The 22,218-nt window shown below is 35.5% G+C and overlaps 1 protein-coding gene across 4 annotated transcripts in view; it reads right to left on the bottom strand.

Moving 5' to 3' along the window:
• Window positions 1-805: 805 nt before the first annotated feature.
• The window catches only part of ZNF326 (zinc finger protein 326), a 37,387-nt gene continuing 15,974 nt past the window's right edge, over window positions 806-22,218 (bottom strand). For all 4 annotated transcript variants that reach the window (XM_072834421.1, XM_072834420.1, XM_072834418.1 and 1 more), the window contains 6 exons: window positions 18,774-18,885; window positions 12,913-13,060; window positions 10,955-11,054; window positions 8,664-8,794; window positions 6,556-6,651; window positions 806-1,708 (listed from right to left, as the gene is read on the bottom strand). In XM_072834421.1, coding sequence (XP_072690522.1) covers window positions 1,337-1,708; window positions 6,556-6,651; window positions 8,664-8,794; window positions 10,955-11,054; window positions 12,913-13,060; window positions 18,774-18,885 — 959 coding nt within the window. In that variant the 3' untranslated portion in view covers window positions 806-1,336. The remainder of the gene's footprint in view (window positions 1,709-6,555; window positions 6,652-8,663; window positions 8,795-10,954; window positions 11,055-12,912; window positions 13,061-18,773; window positions 18,886-22,218) is intronic.

Genomic DNA, 22,218 nt, shown 5'->3' with positions numbered 1-22,218 from the left:
GGCGCCAAACCGCTGCGCCACCCAGGGATCCCGATACAAAGGATTTAAAGCGTAAAGATAAACAAATCCAGCTCCCAACAATGAACCCATATTAGCCCCCCAAAATGCAGTTTTAAATGCTTTGTATGCAAAAAGAGAAATTACCTGTGAAATTCTACAAATGCCTATATGTTCATGCACTTAATGCTTTAAAATTACATAATATTCCCATATATTCATCCACTCAATACCTCAAAATTTTGAGAAGCTAACTTATTTCACTGCAAGTCCCCCTCTCAAAAGAAGCCAGAATAAAGATTCAAAGAAACAAGAGCACTACTTTTCAGTGACAGAGATGGTCATGTGAAAATAGACCATCTATCAATCTCATCTTCTTTTGCAGTGTAAGCCTACAAACTACAAAAAGTTTAAAAAAAAAAAAAAATATTCGAGAGAGAAATATTTCTTTTTTAGAAAAGAGATCGTTTGCTTCTTGGTTCTTCAGCTAAAAACAGACACGACAAAAGAACTAACACAACTATAAAAATCATTTGTATCCAAATGTATTTTCAAGAAGATTTCAAGATCTGACACAGGCACAAAGAAAAGGAATTAAAACAAGTATAAACAAGTCAGTTGTAGACTGACCTCAACTTGAAATATGCTAAAAAATATTTTAGTAGTACTTTAAAAAAATGATTGAAGTAATTTTTTTTAATTCAACTCTTCTCATTTATGTGAGCTAAATTCCTACATTAAGGCAAAACCTCATTTTACTCATTTAATTGATTAATGGTTTCATTTAAAATTGCTAATCCAGGGAAGGTTTTTGTAAAAATCGTTTTATTGCTACAAAGGGAAACATGGTCACAAAAAGCCTTTAAGCGTATCTTAACGCAAATTACTATTCAATGTCCAATGCCATAAAAAAATACACAGTCAGAGCACAAAATACTTGCCCAATTTATCTCTTCTAGGGTAAGTATTCAAAACATTAATGCACACTTGAATATATACTCCCAACAGCAGCATTTAAGTTCAAATGATTAAGTAGATATACTAACAATACACATCTGTTATCCTTAACACCAATAAAGTAATAAAAATTAAGCTTAAAAATTATACAAACAATTTATCTAATCTAAGTTTGGTAGCTATAAAAACTAAACTAAAATAGTCTTACCTTCATTTTATTAAACAAAATGGCAAACATTTAGAAATTATATAAAACAAATTTGAATGTGTGGAATGCATGCAACATGGGTGTTAATTCTCATATTTTAAACTATTAAAATTCTTACCCTTTTCCATATTAGGAGAGAAATTTAAAGCTTCTTTTAAATCTAACACCGTATATTTAATTTTCTTCAGGTTGGTCAACAGGGAAGTTAACAGGCTCTTCCTTTGCTTCTCCTTCCCCCACTGCCTCTCCTTCCCCCACTGCCTCTCCTTCCCCCACCGCCTCACCTTCCCCCACTGCCTCTCCTTCCCCCACTCCCTCTATGTCCCCTGCTTCCTCTGTGTCTCCCACTCCTTCTTCTCCTCCTCCTTCTCCCACTTCCTCTGCTTCCTCCACTTCTTCTGCTTCCTCTACTTCCCCCACTTCCTCCTCTTCTTCCTCCTCCTCCTCCTCTTCTTCAATAGGTTCATCAATTTTTTCTTCCTCTTCCTCATCTCCTTCTATTTGTTGATCTTGAGAATGATCTTGAATTTCAAAAGGATTCTCACCCTAAAAAGCATAAGGAAAAACAGCTTTTAAAATCAGGACATTAAAAAATAATAATAATAAATAAATAAATAAATAAAAGCAGGACATTCATCTTTGTTATCAGTGAACTTATTTGCTATGACATTAAAAATAAATACAGTTTGAAACTTTTTATTTTAACTTATGACAAATCCACTAAATATCTATTCAGTACTTATTTTCATATCACTATGGGTATATAAATTACTAAAAGCATTACTATACATTCCATAAACTGGAACAGTCAAAGGCCACATTTTCCTAACTGAATTTCTAAAATCATATGACAAAAGTAAATTTGTGAGTTTTAGTAGGAACAAAGTAAATAAAGCAAAGATTTATGTTCTACTAAATTATGCCACGATTCAATCTACTACCTACTGTGGCAGGATCTCTATAAAACACTCAAATGAAAATCAGGTCTTTTTAAAAATTCAAATGAATGAAAATCAGGTACCTATTGGATACACCTTACTTTTTCTTTATGGAAAGTAGATAAATATTTAATTCACTATGGGCACCTGAGTGGCTCAGTCGGTTAAGCATCTGGCTTCAGTTCAGGTCATGATCTCAGGGTCCTGGGATCGAGCCCTGCACTGGGCTCCCTGCTCAGCAGGGAGTCTGCCTATCCCTCTCCAGCTCTGCCCCTACTCCTGTGGTCTCTCTCTCAAATAAATAAATAAAATCTTTTTTAAAAATCTGTAATTTACTAACATTCACAGATACAACTTTATTAATTTTTATAAATACTTGAATTATGTGTCTGGATTGTCTCATAGGCCATATCAGAAGGCTATATTAATACAGTAAGAAATGAAGAGGCGATGAAGTTTATTAAACAGTAAAGTATAAGACTGGTATTCTAGGGCAGCCTGGTGGCTCAGCAGTTTAGCACTCCCTTCAGCCCAGGGCGGGATCCTGGAGACCCGGGATCCAGTCCTACATCAGGCTCCCTGCGTGGAGCCTGCCTCTCCCTCTACCTGTCTCTCTAATAAATAAATAAAATGTTTTTAAAAATAATTAAAAAAAAAAAAAGACTGGTACTCTACTTCAAGATCCATCAGGTAGGAAGCATAGGATGAACTGAAGTTGCAAGAGAAGAAATATTAGTGAGGGAGTTACTCTAATAATTCAGGAAAGTGTAAAAGATGTAGCAGCATATTAACAGAATATGTAAATTAAGATGGGGAAAGTGGAAGAAGCAAATATATGCTTTATATAATTAGAATTTAAGATGTCTAAATGTCTAAGAGGCAGCTGTAAATTCACAATTCAAGAGAGTTCAAAGTAAGACATTTAAATTTGTGAATTGTTTGCACAGAGTGAATACTGAAGCCAGGGAAATAAGCAGAATAAAAGGGCCAAGGAAGTAAGAATAAAAGCGCTGATGAGAAAACCCACTGAAAATTCAATGCCTATACACAGGGACAAAAGTTAGAGAGAAAAAAAAAGTGCAGGAGGAAATTCAGGATAGTAAAATATTATCCAGCAAAACAAAGTTACAAGAATAAGTGACAGATTAACAGTGTCAAATAAAACAGGTAATACTAGAAAAGAACTGAAAAAGGTCACTAGAGTTGATAATTATTAAGGTTGAATGAGGGTACTTGAGGGATTTATTACACTATCCCTTTTATTTTTGTATGTTTAAAATAGTAAATAACAAAATGTTAAAAAAACGTATTTGAAAATTAAGTCACCAGTTATCTTAGAGCAGATCCAAAAGTAGATGTACATGAAATCGGACAGCAATGACTGCCCAAGAGTAAATCTTCATTATTGTTCTAAGCTCCCCAAAACCACAAGTCCACGTTCCACACTCTGAGACTCTAATTCAGTCAAGAATTAAGAGTTCTCGCTAAAAACCCAAGTTCCTGAATCAATTTCAGACTTTCTGAATGAAAATTTCCAGGAGAGAGATCTGCTGAACTGCATACTTAGGAAGCACTTCACGAGATATTAATCAGAAGTTTGGGAAACTCTTAATTCAGAAGGTCTTAAAGGGGGCCTAGGCAGCTTTTTGTTTGATTTCAGCTTCACAAGGAATTCTAATTACCCATCTCCAACTGACAACTACCAGGTTAAAGAATGGATAATATAGAGAAATTAGAGAGCGCAATGCAAGATAAACTACCTTTTAAAGTACAGTGATAAGAGAAAGGTAAGATGGGAAGGGGCAGAGTATGAAAGGTTAAGTCGTTTTTAGTTTAGGGACCTTATGATTATAAGCATGCCTGTTGCAGACGAATAAAATAAACAGGGAACAAGTAAGATGCCAGTAAGGAGAAAGAAAATTGATAAAACAAGAACATAGGGGAAGGGCAAAAAGGGGGTTATCTTTCTTCACAGATAACAATAAAGGTGAGACTAAGGTACATAAATCTAACGCAAAAAGGAGAAAACTTACAGTTCACATCTAATGGTCTCAATCTCCCTAAAGCAAAAGAAGTGGTAAGATCATGGGAAGTAAAGGGATAAGGATGAAATCTAGAGTGGAAAAGCTTTGAAACAATCACTGAAGGAAGCCCATTACATTGACTGGTAAGAAGCAAAATTACTGGGATCCCTGGGTGGCGCAGCGGTTTGGCGCCTGCCTTTGGCCCAGGGCGTGATCCTGGAGACCCGGGATCGAATCCCACATCGGGCTCCCGGTGCATGGAGCCTGCTTCTCCCTCTGCCTGTGTCTCTGCCTCTCTCTCTCTCTCTCCTGTGTGTGTGTGTGACTATCATGAATAAATAAATAAAATCTTTAAAAAAAAAAAAAAAAAAAAAGAAGCAAAATTACTGTGAACTGCAATGACCATCTAGAAAACACAGTACAGGCCCAATTCCATGACATTTGTAGCGAGACCGTTAATAAAGGCAACCATAGACACAGGCATAGTGCTGGGAACTGCTAAGTGGTAGAACAAGTACGTGAGGAATTTTAGAACAGCAGCACTGCTTTGTTATAAGGTCTGACCATGAATATCCAGGCAAGGGTGTGAAGGTAGAACAGGTGATACGATTGGAGAAATGGGAGAAAGTGACAAACTGGTTATTTTCATAGGACAAAGATTAAAAAGATATTTTGTCAGAGAACTTAATGGTGAAAGAGTTTTAAATGAGGACCAGAGCTAACCATGGGCAGAGGATGTTCTGTGGAATAACAGGGAAGACAGCAGAGAGGAAAGGTGAACAAAGGGATACCAGTGAGTAATGGGACACCAGTGCTTCTTGAATTTTAACATTTAACATGTTTATGATTCAATTAGGATCTTGTTCAAATGAAACTGCATTTCTAATGAACCCCCAGGAGATGGCCAATATTGCTGGTCCGTGGATCACATTCATAGGGAAAAATTCTAGAAGAGTTCTCAGTTCAGGTACTTTCTCAACAATATTCCCATAAGCAGGACACTCTATGAAATGACTCAAGTGTAGCTTGAGAAGTCCCATTTGTATTCTTATCTCATTAAATATTACTTTCATACATCAAAAGAAACCATCATTAACTTCTCAAAAGTTTGTGATATATAGCAAGGATAAAAATTAAATTTTTTTCTAATTTAACAATGACGCTCTTACCTTTTTGATGCCATATCTCCCAAAAAACTGAATTTCAGTTAGGTCTGTAGTCACTATTTTTTTTTTTTATTGCATTACTCTGTTATAATTTTTGCATTCACCTTTTAAAAACGGTATCAATAATGTAGTTAAAATGACAAATATGACATATTAGAAAATAGGACCCCTCAGGAATAAGCTGAAAGAACTGAGATTTATTTTAGCTTCTAAGTCACTTGGTTGACGTGTATGTTAATGGTCATTAAATATATATATCAGGCTTTTTCACTGAGCACCTGTTAATCACTACAATAGTCAAAATGAACAAAACTTCGCTAATCCATAAAATCAAGATTTAGTTACAAATATAAATATCACATTTACAAATTTTCAACATAATGGCTGTCTTCACTGTAGGATGATTTTAAATGAGGTATTATCTTACAAAGACTCAAAAGCTAACCTCTAAAATAGTATTATTCAGGAACTTGACATATAAGTTCTTATTTGTAAAGTATATATAATATGTAAAGAATTTTATGTGAAGAAGGAATACCACAATAACATATAGTTAAAAATTCTAACAAGCAGTGTACCAGGTGTACCCAATTGTTCACATCTGCATTAACTAACATTTGGGGCAAACCTGCTGGCCTCCTGATTCTATGAGGGAGCTTTTTCTGAAGCAGCATATCTGACCTCCTGCTTCCCCTCCAACTTTTATCCAAGGAAGAAGAATAACTTATCCAATTAGTAACGCTTAGAAGAAGAAACTGGGCATGTACAACTTAGCCTTTCTGGGTCCCCTCTTTTGGGTCTTCCTAGCAACAGAAAAGGTACATTCTAGTCTACTGTAGGCCATGTGGTAAAGTAGAGGAAGCCTATTGCTGTCTACCTGAACCAGTAATAGAGGCTGGGGAGAGGTTAAGTTTATCTAACTTAGAAGTTTAATACAGAAGGTCCACAGTAAGTAACTACACACATAAGACATATCCCCTAAGTCGCCCTTTATTTAAAAATGAAGAATAAAGGTGACATTTTGAACTTCTATCAGACTCCTGCATATCTCTCAAATGATCCACAGTTGAGAGAGAGATAAGGGAGGAATGGCTTATTGTTTCCTCACCCAACAATTAGGAAAAAAGATATTTTATCTACATGCAAGATATTAAGTAAAATTCTTCTTAATATTGCACTATATCTACATATCATAGTTACTATGTCACCATTTAATTATAAAGATACAAGGATATAACCTAAAAAGGTTTGCCCTAATATCTTACCTTAACAAAACGTTCATATCGCGCCTTCACTATTGGATTATTTAAAATGCTTGTAGCAGTCAAGACACTCTCTCTTTTTATTTGCTCCTTATAAGCCTATGAAAAATAGAATACACTGAGGTACATGAAAACTATTCCATGAAAACATTTCTATAATTAATATTGTATGTTCAAATTATTAGATTTAAATGATTTACTTTCTGGCAAATTAAGCTATAAAGCAACAATGGCTACTGTGACCACAATCTAAATCATCCATGGATTCAAAGAATAAAGATTCAATAAGCCAATCAGACTCATTAAAAAACAGTCACCAAATAAATGTCTAGACCTACTAGACAGTTGCTTTCTCTCTTTCCTACTCTACATGCACATCCCCCTGCCCTAACTATTCCAATTACTAATTTTCATGTTATCAAAAAAGAAAGAATAGGGGTATCTGGGTGGCTTAGTCAGTTAAGTGTCTGCCTTTGGCTCAGGTCCTGGTTTCAGGAGCCCCAGGATCAAGCCTCGCATCAGGCTCTCTGTTTGGTGAGGAGTCTGCTTCTCCCTCTGCCCCTCGTGTCACTTGTGCTCTCTTGCTCTATCAAATAAGTAAATATTTTTTAAAAAGAAAGAAAGAATAATTTTTCATGTTACTAGAGTAATTAGTCCTCCTTTGGACTGTATTTAGCACAAGACTATATTATACAAAGGAGGAATGGTAATAATATGGAATGTCTAGTTACCAAAAAGGTGTCAAGAGAATATCAAAAGAGAAAGGACAAACATTTATTTTATTTTTTTTTAAGTTTTTACTTAAATTTTTTTTAAAGATTTTATTTATTTATTCAAGAGAGACACACAGCGAGAGGCAGAGACACAGGCAGAGGGAAAAGCAGGCTCCATGCAGGGAGCCCAATGTGGGACTTGATCCTGGAACTCTGGGATCACCCACAGAGCCAAAGGCAGATGCTCGACCGCTGAGCCACCCAGGGGTCCCAGGACAAACATTTTCTAAAGGAGATATGTGCTTAAAGTGGCTAACAATGTCTGAGTTAAATGAGGACCACATTCATACAAAACATAAATTTAAGACTCAGGTATGCTCTATTTAAAACTTAAGTCTTTAGAGGAGCCTGAGTGGCTCAGTCAGTTAGGTGGCTGACTCTTGATTTCGGCTCACGTTATGTTTTCAGGGTCCTGGGACTGAGCCCCAAGTGGGGCTCCACACTCAACTGAGAGTCTGCTTCAGGATTTTTTCGCTCCCTCAGCCCCTCCCCCTGCTCACTCACACATCCTCTCTCTAAAATAAATGAATAAATAAGTAAATCTTAAACATAAAACTTAAGTCTTTGATAATTGAATTTTTAAATTTGCTTCTCAAACAAGCTAGTTTCCAACAATATAAACTAGCTTGTTTGAAATTGGACTTTATAAAATCAACCAACATAAAAGCAGAAATACACCAATCAAAAGAAAACAATACATTTTTCCAAGAATTTTTGAGTAAATTCTAATCAGAAACATAATGATTGATAGTAACTGATAATACTAGTTTATTTTTCCCAGCCATCAGGGGGATGGAGGCCACACATTTTTTTTTTAGATCTATAATACACACAGTCTCCCTCTCTCTCTCCTTCCCTCCCTAGAGGCCTCCCTCTTCTCATTTAAAACTGTTTTGTATCAACTTAAAAAAGAGGGTCAGTTCAAGGAGTATGATTTCCTGAAGCCTTACATTATATAAGCTTACACTAGTCAGGAACCACTTTAAGTGTTTTTCATACTTTAACTTAATCTTTAAACAGTCACGTAAGAGTAAAATGATTATCCACCCCGATTTTACAGATAACGAAACTTAGACAAAGAAAGGTTAATTCATTTGCTTACCACATGTTAAATAGTGAACCAGAATTCAAACCCACAAATTCTTGCTTCAGAGCCCAATCTTAACCACCATGCTTAACTACTATGCTATACTGCCTCTCTAGGTATCTTTACAGTTTTTTACACATGAGATTAAGAAAGCTGTATGCAAGCAAGTAACTATGAAACAATGGCCTTTAAAAGACAATAAAAGATTGATGAATAATTCAATGACTTCATTAAAATAGATCAAAACTTACCTGCTTTCCTTTGATATGATCAGGAGATTTTAAGTGCTGCTGCACTGAACCATGTAAAGCAGGGATATACACACTGCATGCACTGCAGTGAACAGTCTCTACTTTCATCATGTGATCATCTGCAGTAACACCTAACCAAAAAAGCCAGTTATTAATAAGAAAAGTAATGATTTACATATATTCTTATTTCTGACAAAACAAGTTGTTATTATTTTGTTTCCATGGTTATTTATAACCCCCTTCATCTAAAAAAAGGATCAAAGTATGTAGGTTATGTTGAGTTTTTCTACCACATCTCATAAATCGGCATATAAATATAGATTAAAAATATGGATAAGAAATAAAATTAAAAAGTATAATTATATTTTCTAATCATATTATCCAATCATGTTTTGAGGCCTAGAAGTCCATCTCCCAAATACATAATATAAAAGAAGATAAATGATGATTTTGTAGTAAAAAAGAGAATTTCCATGATAATAAATGTGGGTGGACAGGGATAGGGAAAAAGATGTCGAAATTGGATTCACAAGAAACAAAATATCACTGGTGATCAATATTTATTACTGGTGAAGGTATAAATATATGCAAGGGAAAGGTGAGAGAGAAAATGGCATTTTATGGGCATTTAATTCAGTATGGCTGGGGCACTGAGAATAAAGAAGAGACAAAAGAGAAAAAGAGCAGGGCCTACACCATGGAGATCTTTGCATACCAAACATAGGAATTTGAAATTTATCCTATAGAGGATGGGGAACCAGCTAAAATTCCTTTTTTTTCCCTTGAAGTAATATAATCATGCAGTAGAATTAGAGGTAAGAAAGACTGGGAGTGAGGAAACTAGTTAAGAAAATAATATAATTGCCAAGAGAACAGATAGAGATTTGAACGAATGCAATATTTAAAGAAGTAAAGAACAGACTTAAATGATATTTAAAGGACGCAACTGGGGATCCCTGGGTGGCTCAGTGGTTTAGCACCTGCCTTTGGCCCAGGGTGTGATCCTGGAGTCCCGGGATCGAGTCCCATATCGGGCTCCCGGCATGGAGCCTGCTTCTCCCTCCTCCTATGTCTCTGCCTCTCTCTTTCTCTCTCTCTCTCTATGTCTATCATAAATAAATAAATAAATCTTTAAAAAAAAATAAAGGACGCAACTGATAAGATACAATACTATAGATGTAGTAAAGTAAAATTACTTAGGACTAACTTTATACTTCTGGCTTTGATCTTGGGGGCCATCCTCCAAGGTTACTAAAAGATAGGTCTGTTGAGTTTTTGTTTTGTTTGCTTTATGGGATGGAGGATGTTCAAAGAGTCTTCAAATTTTTTTGATACACTGTTTCTGTAAGACTGTTAAAGAGAGAAGTCAATAGGCAGTTGGATGTTTGAGACTAGGGTTCAGAGGAGAGACCTGTGCTAAGGATATAAATGTATAGGTAATCAACATAGAGGTGTTAATTTAAGCTCTGCACATGAATCATGATGAATCATGAGGAAAGAATATAAAAGAGAAGATAATGGAAATAAGGACAGAATAGTCCTTAGTTCCAATACCAACTTCTGAAAGCCTTGTAGAGAAAGAGAAGCACAAATAAAACGTCAGAGAAATAAGGAACATTAGGACAGTGAGATACCATGGAACCTGGGGGAGAAAGCAGATTCACAAAGAATAGTGAAAAATGTTGCAGAAGATAATGATTCAGAAGAACCTACAGAAGCTGGTGTTGGGAATCTGATAGATCAGAGCAGTTTTAGTAGACCACTGGTAGCAGAAAGTGGTCTACTGTGGAGAAATAGTAATGGGTAGTAAATAAACAGATTGATGTGGACTATGCTTAAAGCAGCATGGTTGTTCAAGGAGAAAAGCAGGTTTTAGGGGAACTATTGTCTATTTTTCTTTTCTTTTCCTTTGTTCCTTTGGAGATTTTTTTTTAAGATGAAAGCATAGGCTTCAAAGACAAACTAAAAAAAAGGAGAGTTCACTATTAGAGCAAAAGTCCTTAGAGAGATGAAAAGGAATAAAACAGAGGACAGATGGAAGAATTCACTTCCATATAAAGGAAAAGCGGATTTTCCTTGCAAAACTGAAGTGAGAGACGTAACAGTAGACAGTGATAAACCTGCAAACATGGGAAAAGAAAGTCAAAGGAGTTCATCTCTAATAAGCAACTCACAGCTACCACATATGATTATGAACCTGATCACTCTAATGGGCATCATTTACACTGAAATAGGGTATAGTATGTAAAATATACATGTAAAATTCTAAAATAATTTGTTTAAATACTTACCTTCCATAACATCTTTTTCAATTAGTTTAACTACTTCTGTTTGATTATTTGTCTGTTGCTTACGAATAGATGTTTTCTTGAATTTATTCACCATACATTCCTATAAAACAAAATAGGGGGAAAACAGTTTTCAGTGAGCTCTCAGAATATGCTTAGCACCAAAGTCAGCCTATCGAAGATAACATCTGTTACATAAGAACTAATGTCTGTTCTGAAGGAGTGTACAATTCAGTTGAAACAGACTATCATGAAATATAAAGAAATTACTCAGACACTTATAAAAAGTATTTACTTTCAAAATGTATTTTATATCAACAATAGCCAAAGTATGGAAAGAGCCCAAATGTCCACTAACTGATACAATGGATAAAGATGTGTTGTATATGTGCAGTGGAATATTACTCAGCCATCAAAAAGAATGAAACTGTGCCATTTGCCATGATGTGGATGAAGCTAGAATGTATTATGGTAAGTGAAAAAAGCCAGAGAAAGACAAATACCATGGGATTCCTTTCACTCATATGACAAATTTAACTTGGAAACAAAACAGATGAACACAGAAAAAGGGTGAAAAAAGGAGCAAGGGAAACAAACCAAAGGAGACTCAACAACAGAGAACTAAGAATTGAAGGAGGTGGGTGGGGGAAGGGCTAGATGACTGATGGGTATTAAGGAGGGCACTTGTTATGACTGGGTGTTGTATATAAGCGATGAGTCACTGAATTCTACTCCCGAAACCAATACTGTACTGTATGTCAACTAACTAGAATTTAAATAAAAACCTTAAAAGAAAAAAAATGTATTTTAGGCATAAATAACAAGAGAAATCAAAGAGAGCTGGAATAGTTAAGAGGTCTTCTCAGGGCATTTGAGTACTTAAGTCCTAAATGACAAGTAGGAACCAGTTAAGGAATGAAATCACAGAAGAAAATATTCTGAGAGGCACACAATTCTGCAAGGATATGGAGGAATGAATGATCACTCTATTTCTAACCTTGTAACAATTCCATGCTTTTGCCCAAATTAACTGTGTGTACAATTAGCAGTCCAGCTCTAATCCTGTCCTTACACATCCCTGGCCCCAACTATCCTCCCCTTCTCCAAAACCCGTCTATACTCTCACTCCTGGCCCTTCAACTTAACTGTGCCATCTGTGGATATACAAAGTGTGTTCCCTTTTCAATTACTGTTAAGTTCACAGAGGGTGGCCGCTGTGTCTTTGGTCCCTGAACAGCATCTTTTTTCAAGTATTCAAGAAAAACTGTTGAACTGGTGACCACACGCTGATAATATAAAGGATAACAAATAGACACCCACTCTCTGGCTCTGAATTCATATTGCCACTTAACCGAAAGTCACTACACTACTCTGAGCACGATTTTTCAAAATAAAAAGGAGTTGTGATGAAACAATGAACGAAAGTACCCAGAATAGCACAAAGTACACAGTAGACTGTCACTGAATGATACCTGACCTACATCAATAAATAGCTGTTAAAAGAATTCTTTTCCTGACACCTCTGCTAGAAACCACTGTAAAAAATAAAATGTCCTCTCACATTACAAATCTAATATTTATTACAGAGGAATTAACATCTAATTCTGAGTTAATTTTTTTTAAAAAACTCTTTAGGTAAACAATAAACTAAAAAAAAATAATAATAATAAACTAAATCTTTAGAAACTTAAAATGGGAGACAGATGGGAAATTGAAAAAGTAAAAAATAAGATAAAGTGCTTCTCGCCTTAAAAACAGCTACTTAGAGCGTCTGGGTGGCTCAGGTGATTAAGTGTCTGCCTTTGGCTCAGGTCATGATACTGGAGTCCCAGGATCAAGTCCCAAATGAGGCTCCCTGAAGGAAGCCTGCTTTTCCCTCTGCCTCTCTCTGTGTGTCTCTCATGAATAAATAAATTACATCTTTAAAAAATAAATAAAATAAAATAAAAACAGCTACTTACATGCAAAAACTCCATAACTACTTTATCAAATTTGGTTTGTTTCTGAATATGATCTAGTGTTTCTTGGTGTGAAGGACTTTCCAGATGTAGTTCAATATCTTTTTCTTCAAATGTTCGGAATTTACAAAATGAACACGTAAATGCCATTCTACGAAGGAAAAAAAAGTTTTTCTTTAAATATTGCTTTATTTACTTAGACTTCCTAAGACCATACCAATGAAACTAATTTTACCAGCATAAATGATTTCCTTTATTCCATTTTACGGTTGATCTAAATTTAGCTGAAGTCAGAAAAACCAGTATTTCTCTAAATACCTATTTGAACAACACTGTTACTATACCACTTTGCATTTCTGGCCCAACCTGGAGCTACTGGGTACAAATGATGGAATCAATGGATCTATTTAATCTAGTCCTAAACTATCCACTTCAAACCTAGACTAGTTAGAAAGCCAAACCAAACTTCAAAAAATATCAAGTCCCAAAGTTCCACTACTTACTTTATATTCTGTTCCACTCTCAAGCTTGCAATCCACTAAGGCAGTATCAACCAAGCCAAATGGAATATCAGACAACCATAATTCACTCCCTTAGAGCTGTTGGGTGAAAAAAAGCCTGCCCTCTAAGGACCACTTCAGGATGACTGATAAGCCTGAACTAGACAAATTTAGAAGCTCAGGAGCCACTCCACTATGAATTTCCCGTTTCCTCCCATGAAGTGTTCCTGTCTAACATATTCTTGTTACTTCCTTTTCCTTGAATTATGACAACAGTTTCTTAACTGGTTTGTCTCCAGTCTCCATTTTCCAATTAATTAATTCTTTATACCACTATTATATTTATTTTCCTGGTTTAAATTATGGGACCTAGAGCCTACTGCTAGGGTTATATCCTCTTATGTGACATTGGTCAAAATTATTTAACTTCACTGGGTCTTAGCTCTCTTGTCTTATTGATATGAGAACCCTTACAGAAGTATTGTGAGGCTTAAAAAAATTAAAATATAGAAAGCCCTTAGAACAATCTCTGGCACATAGGAATAATTCGATAAATTACTGTCACTTCCTAAAGGAGGCAACAACACTTCACTGCTCAAAAGACTTCTTTGGCTTCACAGACTTCCACCTCAAAAAACAAAGCCAAAACACCTTAAATTGGCATTTAAGAAAGTTTTTAATCTCTCCTGTGTCCTTCTGGCTTTACCCATTAAATACTTTTAACAGTATCTGGCACACCGTATGTTTTCACTTTTTAAATTAGATTACATTTTCAACCCCCACTAGATTCATTTTCAATCTACACAGCTTGCCATTTCCTGAATATCAATGAAATGTCCGTTTCTTTGCTATGACCTCGAGCCATGTCCTCCATCTGGGCTGCCAAACAGCTCCTACGCAATCTTATCCTTCATGAATCAGTTCAAATACTGCCTCCATCCATGTCCCTGATTTTCCTGCACTCCTACACTACACTCCTGCACTCCTAGTGTTCTCTTGTAAGACACTTTGTACTTCTCTTTTGGCACTCTTCCCCACATACTGTTGTCTGTCTGTACTTCTCACACCTCTGTCCCCTTCCCCCCCCAGATTCGCTTATTATACTGAAAGCATTCAATTATCCAAAAAGAACACATCATAAGAATAGTTATGTACTGTCAATCTCTTATCCTCCTAAATCAAAGCAAAACTGCTGATAAATTAAAATAATTTTAGACTATTTTACATGATTCTTCTCCTTAAATGACAATTTAATTGAACTGACATTCTTTGGTTTATATCATCAGATTTATATTTAAAGTTATGGAGGAAACAGCTACATGAAAGTTCAGTTCTTCCATTTTCTCCAAGTCCCACATTTATTATATTAACATGGGTATATTCTATCCAAAGCTACAATTTTTAAAGGGGGAAGTATTCATAGGGTAAATACAAAAATTAATCTTATAATGTAAAATCATCTTCAGATTCCTACGCGCCTGAAAGAGTTCGTTTTAATTTGTTCCCACCCCTGTCAAAAGAAGGAATTCTACCCACAGTGGCAGAGAAAGATACCACAAAGACCAAAAATAGCTGCTTCTTAAAACTAGAACTTCTTTTCATAGGTTAATTCTTAAAAAGCTTAATCCTATTGTTTCTCAAGTCCCAACAAATTATGAGTAACAAATCAGAAAGAACATGGGAAAAAAGTTATTAAAGTTGGACACAAAGATTATGTAAGTACAACATTATACAAGAGGACCTTTGAACAACAAGAGTTTGCAAAGCACAGGTTCCCTGTATGCAGATTTTTTTACAGCACAGTTCTGTAAATGTATCTTCTCTTCCTTAGGATTTTCTTAATATTTTTTTTCTCTAGTTTACTTTATTGTAATAGAGTGTATAAAACTATAACATACTAAATATGCGTTAAATCTACGGTTTGTGTTATCAGTAAGGCTTCTAGTCAACAGGTGGCCATTAGCAGTTTTTTGGGAACCCAAAATTACACATGGATTCATGAATGTGTGGAGGGTTGGCACCCCTAACCCCCATGTTGTTTATGGGCCCCCTATAATAACGAGCTTGCTAAAATCAAAGACAGTCTAAGCAAACAAAAAAATCTGGGAATTAAGATGCAAGTGAATTTTCTTTTACTATATTTTACATAAATAAAATCAACATAATGTTTTACTACATTAAAACCAAATAGTGAGAATCCCTGGGTGGCTCAGCGGTTAAGCGCCTGCCTTCAGCTCAGGGCATGATCCTGGAGTCCCGGGATTGAGTCCCACATCAGGTTCTCTGCATGGAGCCTGCTTCTCTCTCTGCCTGTGTCTCTGCCTCTCTCTCGCTGTGGGTCTCATGAATAAATAAATAAAATCTTAAAAAAAAAAAAAAAAAAAACCACCACCAAGTAGTAACAAAGAATATCCTGTTTAAGACGAAAGAAAAGGGACAATTTAAAACGTATCTCCACAAAAAGGTCTGTAGATGTTGCTCTTAAAATGTTATCTTCAGAACTAACAAAGTTTTAAACATCTAGAAAATTCACTAATGTGTAATATTTCATTCCCCTCATGCTACACAAAACAAATTAACTTTTAAAGAGCAAAACTAGGGCAGCCCGGGTAGTTCAGCGGTTTAGCGCTGCCTTCAGCCCAGGGCCTGATCCTGGAGACCCGGGATCGAGTCCGTCAGGCTCCCCGCATGGAGCCTGCTTCTCTCTGCCTGTGTTTCTGCCCCCTTCCCCAACCCCGCCCCGTGTCTCTAATAAATAAATAAAATCTTAAAAAAAAAAAAAAAAAAGCAGAACTACATTCTGAATAGAAAATACACTGAATTTACTTTTAAAATTTTATAATCTAGGGATCCCTGGGTGGCTCAGCAGTTTAGTGCCTGCCTTTGGCCCAGGACGCGATCCTGGAGTCCCGGGATCAAGTCCCGCGTCAGGCTCCCAGCATGGAGCCTGCTTATTCCTCTGCCTGTGTGTCTCTGCCTCTATCATTAATAAATAAAATATTTTTTAAAAAAAAGTAAAATAAATAAAATAAAATAAAATAAAATAAAATAAAATAAAATAAAAAATAAAATAAAATAAAATAAAATAAAATAAATTTTATAATCTTGGGACACCTGGGTGGCTCAGAGGTTGAGCCTCAGCCTTCAGCTCAGGCCTTGATCCTAGTTCAGGGATGGAGTCCTGCATTGGGCTCCCTGAGAGGAGCCTGTTTTTCCCTCTATGTCTCTGCCTCTGTCTCTCATAGATAAATTAAATCTTTTAAAAATAAAATAAAAATAAAATTTTATAATCTTTATTTTCCTAACATAAGTAGTAATTTCAGAGAAAGATGTTGAAAAATTTATCAATTTCTGCCCTTTAAAAAAGTTTTCTTTTAGACTTTTTCATGCATATTTTACATGTTGTATATGTAATTTTTTTCTATTTTGCCTGTTTTCTCCATGTTACTACAGGTTTTATAACCTTCATTTTCAAGAATGGCCTATGAACCCATAAAGGCAAGTGTCAAAACTTAAACATACTTGACTACTTATAATCGCTGGTATTTGTTTCATGTTTGGAGCTACTATAAATAATGCTATCATTGGCACCTCTTTAGATTAAACTGAAACACTTTTATATTATTTTCTTAGAACACAGACTATAAAAAAATTCAAGACATTTTAAAAAACTGCTAAATTGGGGGCATCTAGGTGGCTCAATCAGTTAAGCTTCCAACTCTTGATTTCAGCTCAGGTGAGGATCTCAGGGTCGTGACATCAAGCCCTGTGTTGCGCTCACTCCAAGTTGGGCATGGAGCCTGCTTAAGATTCTCTCTCTCTCCTTCTGCCCCTCCCTCTTTCCCTCTTAATAAATAACTAACCTACTAAACTGCTTCCCAGTAATTATAATCATATTATTTGGTTACTAGCAAAATTATAATAGTGCGCTTTGACTGTATCCTTGTTAGTAAATCAATATTGTTTTTCCCCTCACTAATAAAACACCATGCTATTATTTAAATTTCTAGTTTATCTTACAATGAGTTTCAACATTTTCCATAAAATTATTACATAGCTGTTGTTCCTTCAGCCAATCAACACTGGTTGGGGGATGCTGATGGCTCAGCGGTTGAGTGTCTGCCTTCAGCTCAGGTCCTGATCCCAAGATCCAGGATCCAGGATTGAGTCCCGCACCAGACTCCTTGCGGGGAGCCTGCTTCTCCTTCTGCCTGTGTCTCTGCCTCTCTCTCTCATGAATAAATAAAATCTTTAAAAATAAAAATAAAAAACACTAGTTGGGGGCACCTGGGGGGCCCAGACAACTAGGCATCCTGCTCTTGATTTCAGTTCAGCTCATGATCTCAGGGTTGTGAGACTGACGGAGTCCCACATCAGGCTTCTTGCTGAACACAGAGCCTGCTTAAGATTCTCTCTCCCTCTGCCTCTACCCCCACTCTCCCTCACCCTTTCCCTCGGAAAAAAAAAAAAAAAAAAAATACTAATTGGATGACATTTATCTTAGACATTAATCATTTCTTATGTTTATGTTTTCCAAGTCCATTTGCTTTCAAGTTTTAAATTTTTATTTAAATTAATGTGGTCATTATTTCCTTTATAATTTACTCTGTAACTTTTAAGCCTAGAAAGAAAAGACTTCTGCAGCAATTATTTATAAATATTCTATTTTAGTTTCCTGTTATTTTCCATTGTATATGTTCTTTAATCCACCTGGATTCATCTTCACTGGTATAAGAAGATCTAAACTATGTTTCTTCTTATTGTTCAGCTGTTCAATTTTTTTTAAGTAGTTTTACTTCTGTTTCCAACCTCTTTTTTATTATATATTCTTACATATAATACATATGTTTACAAGTTAACAATTCTATCATACTAATAACCTTTTCCTAGGACCACATACAGCTTTCTAATGTTTCAATTATCTAGAAAAGTTAGTACACCTCCTCATGTACTCTTCTTTTACCTAACCTTTGGAATCAAGATTGATGACACCTGTTATATTTCTAATATTTAATTTTCCTATCCAAGAATATCACTGTCTCCCTGTACTCAAATCTCAAGAAGACTTTGTGGTTTCCTTCATGTTATGACATGTATTTCTTTTTAAGAATACCGTATTTTCAAGTATTTTTTATTTTTAGAATATCATTGAGTGGAACTCTTTTTTCTTATGTTTTCTAAATGGTGACTGCACATAAATACCAAAAATCTTTTATCAAACCTTTTCATTTGAACCTCATGAATTTTTTCACATTCCAGTTGATGTATCTGCACTTTCTAGGAAAATGTTTTTGTTTGTTTGTTTTGTTTTTTAGGAAAATGTTTTTTAATGAGACCAATTTTCAGACTCTACTAAATACAAACCTGTATCCATCTCCGTATTTCTCACTGTTTTTTTCTCTTCTGCGCCTTTGTTTCTCTCGTCGAGCCTCAATTCGTCGCTTTTCTTCTTCTTCATTTTTAGGATCAGTTTTTGCTAGAGTATCAGCAAAAGTCAAAACTAAAAATCACTTTTCCATTCTCCCTTTTAAGTTTCCACTTCATAAAGTATAGACATGCAAGGTTTACTTGGTGACTACAATCTAAATTGAACTCACCAGAGATTAACCAGTATTTCTGAAATTTCATTCATTTGAATACCATTATCATGAATTCAGTGCTTTCAGATATTTTCATGTTCATATGACAAACTACATAGTAATCACAATTGTAGAAGTCAGTCTGTGAATCACCTACTATAGTACTAATCAGTCATTAACAATAAAATTACCCAGAAATACTTTTTAAAAATGCACAAGCCCTGGGGCATATGGGTGGCTCAGTTGGTTAAGCCTCTGACTTTTGGTTTCAGCTCAGGTCAGGATCTCAGGGTTGTGAAATCGAGCCTGTGTCAGGCTCTGAGCTCAGGAAAGAGTCTGCTTGAGATTCGCCCCCCTTCCTCCCTGCTCCTCTTCCCACTTTTTTTTTACTTGTGCTCTCTCTCAAATAAATAAATAAATAGATCTTCAAAAAAAAATGCACATACCCTTATCCACCTCTTCCCTAAATCCTTATTTAAGGTGGAATCAGAACATCTATCAGTTTTAAAAGGCTTCTCACATGACTCAGATTCAGAGTTTTGTCTTGAGTGTTGTATTTATCATTAGGAGGTATCGTTGAGGATACAGTATTGTCCCAGTACACAGAATCTCCTTTAGAGGACAAAGTTAAGTTATTTTTCATGGTTTCTGGTACCAGGATAAGGTGTGCTTCCTCTGGAAAATTAATCTTTTTGCTTTTGCACTAAATTTAATCTTTTGCTTTTAATTTTGTGGACATGACAACTCCAGAAATAGTCACATTTCCACATTTCCTTCTTTACATTGTTAAAAAAAAATCAAAAGCCAATCTGAAAATACAATTAAGAAACCATTTGTTAGTATCAACAAGACTAAAAGAAGTATAGAACTTATACTTCAAAAACTATAAAACATTGTTGAAAAAAGTTAAAGATCTAAATAAATGGAAAAACTAAATAAATGATGGTTCAGAGATCTGAAAACATTGTTAAGATGGTTATACTCCTCCCAAATTTATCTACAGATTTAGCACAATCCCGGTCAGAATTCTGACTTCTTCACAAAAAAATGACAAGTTGATTCTAAAGTTCACAGCGGGGGCAGTCTGGGTGGTTCAGTGGTTTAGCGCCGCCTTTGGCCTAGAGCATGATCCTGGAGTTCCGGGATCGAGTCCTACATCAAGCTACCTGCATGGAGCCTGCTCCTCTCTCTGCCTGTGTCTCTGCACCTCTCTCTCTCTCTGTCTTCTCATGAATGAATAAAATCTTAAAAAAAAAAAAAGAATCTGCTATTTTAGAAAGAAAGAAAGAAAGAAAGAAAGAAAGAAAGAAAGAAAGAAAGAAAGAAAGAAAGAAAGAAAGATCATTCACAGGGAATAGCAAGGGATCTAAAATAGTGGAAACAATCCTTTAAGGAGAAACAAAATAGAAAGACTCACACTATGATTTCAAAACTTGCTACAAAGCCATGGTAATCAAGACCTTGTGGTATTGGCACAAGGACAGATATATAGATATATAGATCAGAAGTGAGAAACCAGATATATAGATCAGAAGTGAGAAGCCAAAAATAAATTCGTGTAACTATGGTCAGCTGGTTTTTAGCAGGGATGCCAAAATTACTCTGTTGGCAGAGAACAGTCTTTTCAACAAATGGTACTGGGCAACCAGATAGCCACATGCAAAAGTGATAGTGCAAGACCTAAATGCAAAAACTGTAACTATAAAACTCTTAGAAGAAAATACAGGAGTGTATTTTCATGACTTTGGAATATGGCAAGGAATTCTTTAGAAAACCAAAAGAATTGAGCAACAGGGACACCTGGGTGGTTCAACGGTTGAGCATCTGCCTTTGGCTCAGGGTGTGATCCTGGATTCCCGGGACCAAGTCCCATATTGGGATCCTTGCATAGAGCCTGCTTCTCCTCCCTCTGCCTGTGTCTCTGCTTCTCTTTCTGTGTCTCTCATGAATAAATAAATAAATAATCTTAAAGGAAAAAAAAAAGAACTGAGCAACAACAAAAAAAATAGACAAATTGAACTTTATCAAATTTAAAAACTTTTGTGCTTCAAAGGATACTATCAGAAGAGTAAAATGGCAACTCCAAGTAGGAGACAAAATTTACAAATATGAATACATCTGAAAAGTGACCTGTCTCTAGAATATATAAAGAACTTTGGCAACTCAATAAAAAGAAAGCCCAACTGAAAAGTGACCAAAGCATCTCAACAGGCATTTTTCCAAGAAAAATACATGAATAGCCAAAAGCAAATGAAAAAAAATGCCCTTCCATTAATCACCAGAGAGAAATGTAAATCAAGACCACAATAAGATGCCACTTTATACTACCTCCATGGCTAGAATCAAAAAGACTGGTTAGTCTTTAGTGAGGATACAGAGAAATTAGAAATCTCATACACTGTTGGTGGGAATGTAAAATGGTGCCAGCTCCTTTGGAACACATGCTGTTCCTCAAATGATTACACAATTACCGTATGACCCAACAATTAATTTCTTAGATATATCTAGGATATATGAAACGAAAACATGTGCTCACACAAAAACTTATACACAGATATTTACAGCAGCATTATTCATGGTAGCCAAAAGGTAGAAGTAACCCAATTACCCATCAATGAATGAATGGATAAAGAAAATGATATATCCATACAATGGAATTATTTCCAGCCATAAAATGGAATGAAGTACTGATACATGCTGTAACTTGGATGAATCTTGGAAGATTATGCTAACTGAAAGAAGCCTATCACAAAAGTCCACATTCTACATGACTTTTTTCATGTGAAAGTCTAGAATACAGAAATCAATAAAGGTAGAAAGTAAATTAGTGGTTGCTCTGGGCTATGGGGTGTGAAGGGGATAATGCTTAAAGGGTACCCGGTCTCTGTGAGGTGATGAAAATGTTCTCAAATTGACATGGTGATATTTGCATATATCTGTGAATACACTAAAAACCAGTGAGTTACAGACTTTAAACGGGTGAATTGTAGGGTTTGCAAATCATAGCTCAGTAAAGTCTTTTTATAAAAAAAAGTTCAGAAGCAGATTACTGTTCCTTATCTATGTTGTTCTATTTTATTTTTTAACTTTATAATGTATTTCTATATGAAATCAAGTACATTTGACCAAATTAGATGAAGTCAAGGACCTACCTAAATAAAAGCTCAGGAAACCTCTTTTTCGGCACTCTTTATGAAAACATGTAGCAGTAAAACAACATACACCAAATA

This window comes from Canis lupus, chromosome 8, assembly GCF_048164855.1.
Source record: "Canis lupus baileyi chromosome 8, mCanLup2.hap1, whole genome shotgun sequence".
Lineage (NCBI taxonomy): Eukaryota > Metazoa > Chordata > Mammalia > Carnivora > Canidae > Canis > Canis lupus.
The sequence above is the reverse complement of the archived record's forward strand: the minus strand, read 5'-3'. Positions and strand labels throughout refer to the sequence as shown.